Source organism: Sphaerodactylus townsendi, linkage group LG09 (genome assembly GCF_021028975.2).
Source record: "Sphaerodactylus townsendi isolate TG3544 linkage group LG09, MPM_Stown_v2.3, whole genome shotgun sequence".
Classification (NCBI taxonomy): Eukaryota; Metazoa; Chordata; class Lepidosauria; order Squamata; family Sphaerodactylidae; genus Sphaerodactylus; species Sphaerodactylus townsendi.
Window position 1 is genome coordinate 87,150,966 of NC_059433.1, and position 7,073 is coordinate 87,158,038.

A 7,073-nucleotide genomic window follows, 5' to 3' on the forward strand; every position below is an offset into this window, starting at 1 on the left:
GCCAACTAAAAACTATTCACAGAGGCACCCACTTCCATCTATGTGCAAACCTGGAAACGAGCCCGGACAACATTCTGGACAATGTATGACATTATTCAAACATTTTTTTTGGCTATTGGACAATTGTCATTTACTGTATTACTAGTCTCTCCATTGTCTTTGGAATTTTGCTGTTCAATAGCCACACGGTGTGTACATTAAGCTCACCTTTCTTTTTCTTTTTTAAAATAACAATTGAATCTCAAAGGAGATAATAGTTTTTGGCACTCATGGGAAGGTTATTCCTTAAACCTCCCCACCCCCCCACCTCCCGCTTGACTAAAATGTGAAGGCTCTGTAGAGGCTGACTAGTTGGTTCCATCACACTGTTGGGAACTGGTGGATATGCATTTCAGAATCTATTCTTACATACCTTGTTCTGTGCCTCAAAGGATTCTTACCAATGATTCTAGTACAGTGAGAAAATGATCGTGGTAAGTGATCTAGAAAACATCCCCTTAATTTTTGGGTTCTCAAGCTCATAATGCTCTCTCCCACTTAGGCATGATCACACAACTGACCTGGGTCAGATTTTGCACTTTGGAACAGCTCTGATCACCACAACTTGGATGCAACGTTCAGTGGGGGAGGGTCACAGGGATTGGTGTTAATAACCTGGCCCTGGAATTGGGAAGCCAGGACAGTGTAGTGGATAAAGTACCAAGTTAGGATCTTGGAGACCAAGGTTCAAATCCTTCCACTGCCATGAAGCCATTAGCTGGCGCTGAGTCAGATTTTTTTTTATTTTCCTTCAGCCTTTCATCACAATAAGCCCTATACAGACAATAAATGATATTGGAAAACAGGTGGTTAACATATCATGACATACTAGACTTTCCTCAAGGGGAATGCACAATGAAATCAAGAGAAGGTATAGGAGCAGAAGGACATATCTATCATTGGTTTTTCTGTGCACAATTATTAGAAGGATTTAAATCAGATTTTATCTTCAGGCAGCCCAATTCAGATGCAGGGGTGGGGGTGGAATGGCCATAGGAGGAGGCACAAGCTCACGTTGACACTGATGCCAGCCAGGAGGGCAAACAGGGATGAGAGTGGGCATTGTGGAGCTCTGTGGCATCCACCCTGCTTCCAAATGCTGCTGCCAGAGTTGTGTTGGTCTAACTTGTAGACTGGAGCAACTAGAGCCATTCCGCAGGTGTTCCTGGAGACAGAGTCCTTGTTAGCTCCTACCAGGCTCTGGCTCCAGGAACAGCGGCAGAGGGGAAAACAGACTTATGTCACCCTTCTGTGTGGCTTAATTCTGTTTTCCCCAATGGAGGGCTTTTGGGCAGCCGGAGAGGGTTTTTTGTTTCTTCTGTCCCCCTCACTCCACTGGAAAGCCCTCTGGAGGTGGTGTGGCAGCACGGCGGCAGCACTGTCCCCCCCGGCCACCTCCTGGATCAGGTTTGCACTCTAAGGCTGAATTTGAAATGGAACTGTGCGTGAATGATTATCATGTCATTGCCAAAATGTAGAAGTTCTTGTTGAGATTTTTTCCGGGTAGCTGTGGGGCTGCCTGAGCTCACGACTTCTGGCAGCCCCTGCCCGGATCCGGCTTGGAGGGGCTCAGCCAACGTGGCACTGGTGGCCCCCACTACTCGGAGCAAAGAGCAGCTGAAACAGCCGGAGGAGCTGCCGGGACCGGGGCTACTTGGGTCCCTCTAGGCGACCCCTGTGAAAGGGGTTGTGACCCACAGGTTGAGAACTGCTGGCTTAGAGAAAATAACTTATCTAAATTTCTTGATAACTGGAAATCCCCGATAGACTTTTTGATAAAAACAGGAAAAAAATGAACAGATGATTTGTGGATCTGAAGAATAGAAGAACAAGAAAATAGACATAATAAAGTGTGAATCTTATTAGAAATAATGATTAAGAATTAATTCTACAGTTGCAACTAGAGAGCATGTGGTAAATTTTAAATTGTGTTTATAACCCCCCCTTCCCCTTGTCCCCTCCCCCCGGTTGTGTGTTTTCTGTGTTTGTTATTGTTGGTTGGCTTTTGTTTGTATTTGAAAAGTCGTAACAACAACAAAAAAATCTCATTAGAAGATATTTTCATTCGACCTTATCTACCTTTGCTGTGAGAATCAGATAGAATAACACACGTTGCCCCAAGCTCCGTAGGGAAATAAATAAGTACATATGTTGTTCCATTCTTTGCTCCCATCAGGTTTGATGGGACTTTTCACTAATTTATGAAATTACACACCCCAGAATTAGTATTAATTTCTGTTAAATAAACTCCATCATAGTTACACAAACATGGTTATGATAGTGTTACTTATCGCAAAGAGTCCCTCAAGTAACTTTTCAATCAGCCACTAATGTATGGTCATGAGAAGTGGGTTTGAAATGCAGGTGGGTTATTAGACTGGCCTTAAATGGAGGCGTATTTGTGCAGCCTTTTTACTGTATCATTTCCCCCTATGTTAAACTGGGATAATGGAATTTCCCATTTTGCAAGGGCCTCATTCTTTTCTTTGCTCTCACAGGGACTTCCAAAGCAAAATGCATTTGTGACAAAGAAGCAAGACACCAATAGCATGAATGTCCTGTTGTCAGCAGATGTAAGTATGAAACCAAGAGGCTGTTTCTATGCAGCGGAGTGAAAAATGCACCATGTTGGTTTTACTCTGAAACTGAGGGAGAATCCTAAACAGGTCTACTATTGAATCACACTGGACTACGAGTCTAATGAGATTCAATAGGCCCTACTCCCAGAATAGTACCCTTTGGACTGCAGCCTAAATTCCAGCAGTTCAGAAGAGCCAAGATAAGGAAATCTGCACAACTTGTTTTGCCATCAGGTGACTTTTGTATTTGGTGGTATTTTATGCAGGTTTCAACATCTATTTTGATTCCAAACGAATGCCATTTGAGCAGATTGTAAGTTAAGTTGCTCTTCAGTCTGGATGCATGTTGAACCTTTGGAAACCTTGATGGATGTGTGACTTGCAACTGAAAAACTGCATCCCAAAAGAATACCTCGTGGTGGAAAAGGCAATAATTGGACTCTGTCCTTGGTGCAGCATCGACAAGAGCTGAGAGAAACAACCACGTATGAAATGCAGCTCAGTTTTCCACCATGCAAACTGGTTTTAGAACCAGAGACTAATGCAATGAATCGTTTAAACTTAGTTCACTGGGTGTACTTCTGCTCATGTTTGTAAGACTGGCCATGAGAGATTTCACCTTGTACGCATAGTAATCCCTTAAGTTGACAGACGGGACCACTTTCATCCCGTCACCAAAATCACAGCTTCTCATTGCACTTTCTAGCTGCTTTTGGCGCTTATAAAAATGAGAGAATTTGTTGAAGATGAGTGTGATTGGAAGGACTACGACCAGGATGCCCGCCAGGATACAGGCAGAAGCTGTCAGCCGGCCTGCAGTGGTCACGGGGACAACATCTCCGTAGCCAACTGTAGTCATGCTAACCGTAGCCCACCACCAACAAACAGGGATAGTTTCTAGGCCTCTGTTTTCTTCCTTTTCGATTGTGTATGCCACTACAGAGAATATAGAGATCCCAACTGAGAGGTAGAGCAAGAGAAGTCCTACCTCCCTGTAGCTATATTTGAGAGTGGCTCCCAGGGATCGAAGGCCTGTTGAATGTCTAGCAAGTTTTAAGATGCGGAATATCCTCATGAGTCTCAGGACTTGGGCTACTCTCCCTAAGTTAGCTAAAGCAGGGCTACTTTCCACCACCAAATTAACAATCAAAGTGATGTAAAATGGAAGGATGGACATGAGATCGATCAGGTTTAGTGCATGCTTAAAAAACTTCAAGAAGTCTGGTGCGACGGCAAATCTTGCCACCAGCTCAAAGGTGAACCACGCAATGCCGAAATGTTCCACAATTTCAAACCGGGGGTCTTCTTCAGAACTCCCGTTGCTGTGAACAATCTGAAAGTCTGCAAGGCTGTTCAAGCACATAGTGACAATGGAGCCCAGAACAACCACGATGGAAAGGACACTAAATATTCGGCTCAAAACAGAATAGCCGGGATTGTCTAAAGCTAGCCATAGCTGCCGCCTGACTTTCCCAAAAGGTTGCTTGTCAAACTTGGCAGCGTCATTGTAGAAGGCCAAGATCTCATCAAAGGATGATGTGGTGCTCTCCTGGTCACTGTGGTCTTCCCATTTCTCTTGATCAGGTTCCATTTTCCTCCCATGGTAGCTGTAACTGCAGCAAGAGTCAATGAAAAATTCATTGATCCCCCAATATTCGATTTCTTGGCTGAAGGAAAACACACAAAGTTCACCCATTACATGAAGCTTTCCGGTATTATAAAAATGCAGCACGTACGGGAAGAGTTCAGGGTTTCTGTCAAAGTAGAACTCATTCTTGGTGTCATCGTAATCATCGCAAAGCTCCAAAATCGATTCCTTTGAATGGCAGCTCAGCAGCCTGCCCAGCCTGGTTTCTGGGAATCTCAACAATGTGGTGGATCTCATCTTTTTCTTAAAGCCCCCGACATTGATGCTGATCTCATTGTCTTCCAAATCAACGTCTGATAAATCCCTCAGACTCAGGCCTGTCATGGTGAGTTTCTTCCAAAGCTATGTGGGACAGGGAAAGAAGATCTATGAAATAATAATTAAAGGAGGCAATCAGTTAAGATAGGGGATTTAGTCTCTCTCACACACATATACACATACACATGAATGTGGCTTATCTGGCTCGAAGGCAATTACACACAGCAACCGGCACCCTTCAGAGCATCACACACCCTCTCCTCCCTTTGAGATGCAGCTTTTGTTATTAGCAGGAGGTGCCAGGATCCCCATACACACCGGATCACCAATTAAGAACTTGCTTTTTCTCACTTATCTCCCCACATTCCACAATGTGCACCTGTCCCTTTTCCGGATAAAGAACCGCCCTACGCCATAACAATGCCAGACACACACAGCCTTCCTTGGAGGCAAAGAGTGCGAAATGGGATGTACTGGGTTTTGGATGGTTGGGCGTGCAGTCAAAAAAATCCCCGGGGTTACAACTCTCCCAGCCTCTTTCCCTTTTCCTCCAGGAGCAAAGTAGACGCGTCTCCGTCACAACAAAGAGCTGCGCCCGCCTGTTGTTCCCGACGACCAGTCCGCCGCCCAGAGTGACCCCCGCCACCCCCTGTCAACATTCCTCCGAGCCCTTCCCCTCTACCTTAAGAGCTGCCTTCGCCACCCCGGTGAGGAGTGTCAAACTTGCCCGGAATCCTGGCGAGCATCGCCGGGGCGGGGTCCCTGCTTTCCTTCCTTCCTGCCTTCCTTCCTCCGCGCTAGAAGATGCTTCGGTGGGTGGGTGGGTGGGTGGTCGGGTGGTCTTCTGCTCACCTTGGCGCGATGGAGGCGGCCGAGCAGAGGCGAGAGGGAGACGGCGGTCAGCGGGAAGCCCAACGGCGCCCAACGCGGACCAGCCAGCCCGGAGCGGCGGCTCCTGGTGCTGAACGGACAGCTCCTCTCCTCTTCAGCTCCAAGCAGGCGCCGCCGCCGCTGCAGCAGCAACAGTCATGGCGACCACCGGCAGCCCCCCGCACTTGCCCGCCCAGCCTCGCCTCCCTGCTGAGCGCCGCCCCGAGCCGCTTGCAGCCCAGACACACCTGAGCCGGATCAACAGCCCGACCGGGTTGCCAAGGGGCTCCGTCTGCACCAGCCTGGCACTGAACGGCCGTGGATGCTCCACAGGGAATCTCTTCCCACCCACCCACCCACCCACCCCTCTCCTCCTCCTCCTGCTCTCCCCGTCCCTCACATTCCAGCGCAGCATGTAATGAAGGAGACCGTCGCCCCCTTCCTCTACACCCGCCCTCCAAGCACGATCCCCCCACGCCTTGCCCAAGTTCGCGTGGCACCTCTTGTTGCAAACTGGGGAGAGGTGGCCGTGATGGACGTTGGGAGTCGGGAGCCGCAAAGGCGGGGTGGTGTGTCTGGGGTGTCTCCGCTCACTTATCGATTAGGGCACAGACAGAAAAATGGGTGTGTTGCGTGGAGCCACCTGAAAGAAGATCCGTTGCTTTCAGGCAGCCAGAGAAATGGGGTCTGGGCGAGGGGCTGGGGACCTTGGCTTGGAGCGTGCAGAGCCCTGGCTCAGCTCTTCCAACAGGCGAGCCTTTGCTCCGGAATAGATACCAGAACTGGAATTAAAAAGCTACCTCCTCGCATCCTACACGGAAGCCCTCTTGCCCTTGTGGCTCAGAAGACCGGCTGGCGCTCACCTCCGAGCCAAGTCTGCTTCTAGCCAAGCACGCTGCCCGAGCCCAGAGAGCGACCCGGCCGGATCGCCAGCAAATGCCTTCTCGTTATAGCAGAAAAGAGCCACGCTGGGTCATGCTCGTCTCTAGAAATGTCAAGCGGATTTCTTTCATCATGCTGGAACTTGTGGGCGGGGTTCACCCATTAAAGTGGCTCTCATTAGCTCCAGACTGGACAAAAGGAGCCTCTTTCCACAGGAGACATCGCTAAGCTGTCCTCTGCCCCACGAGACTGTGGTGGCCACTGGCTCAGTTGGAACTGTCGAAGGACTAGTTGCATTCAGATTGGTGAAGTCTGTCAGTAGCTATTCGTCAGGGCAGCTAAGTGAGACTTCCTTCCATATATAGGGGCAGTATGCTTTTAAATGGCAGGTAGGGGAAAAAACGTCAGAGAAGGCTGCTGCGTTTATGCCCACTTGTAGGCTTCCTGACCACTTCCGGAGACAGAATTCTGGGCTAGAGGGACCCTTTTCTTATTTGAACCACAGTCACACTTTCTTGTGTCTCTTTCCTGGCTTTACTTCTCTTTGTTTCTTAAAAGAGGCTGACGGGCAGGCAGACCTCTCTGGATGGTAATCACAAGCACTGCTGAGGAAAGTGTCAGCAGACGTAGAGCGGTATACTCAGTGTAGACAAGTAGAGACAGTAGTCCACCTATATATATATCTGACCTATACTGCAGCCTCCCACCTCCAAGAAGAAGAAATACTCCACACAGTAGGTTCTTTCCAAAGAAGGCTTTTACCAAGGAGTTGCAATATGTCCAAGATAGTATATACA

At 48.3% G+C, this 7,073-nt stretch overlaps 1 protein-coding gene across 6 annotated transcripts; it reads right to left on the minus strand.

Annotated features, from left to right (window-relative positions):
* Nucleotides 1-763: 763 nt before the first annotated feature.
* KCNS2 (potassium voltage-gated channel modifier subfamily S member 2) lies at nt 764-6,422 on the minus strand. Of its 6 annotated transcripts, none has more exons than XM_048508409.1 (2): nt 6,258-6,422; nt 764-4,632 (listed from the first exon to the last, which is right to left on the minus strand). In XM_048508409.1, exon 2 carries the CDS (start codon nt 4,588-4,590, stop codon nt 3,157-3,159), a length of 1,434 nt encoding a protein of 477 aa, XP_048364366.1. In that variant the 5' UTR covers nt 4,591-4,632; nt 6,258-6,422; the 3' UTR covers nt 764-3,156. The 6 variants fall into 6 exon arrangements, with proteins under 6 accessions (XP_048364366.1, XP_048364369.1, XP_048364368.1 ...); XM_048508412.1 differs by lacking the exon at nt 6,258-6,422 and adding an exon at nt 5,643-5,702 and having other exon boundaries at nt 764-4,608; XM_048508411.1 differs by lacking the exon at nt 6,258-6,422 and adding an exon at nt 5,377-5,666 and having other exon boundaries at nt 764-4,608.
* Nucleotides 6,423-7,073: the final 651 nt, after the last annotated feature.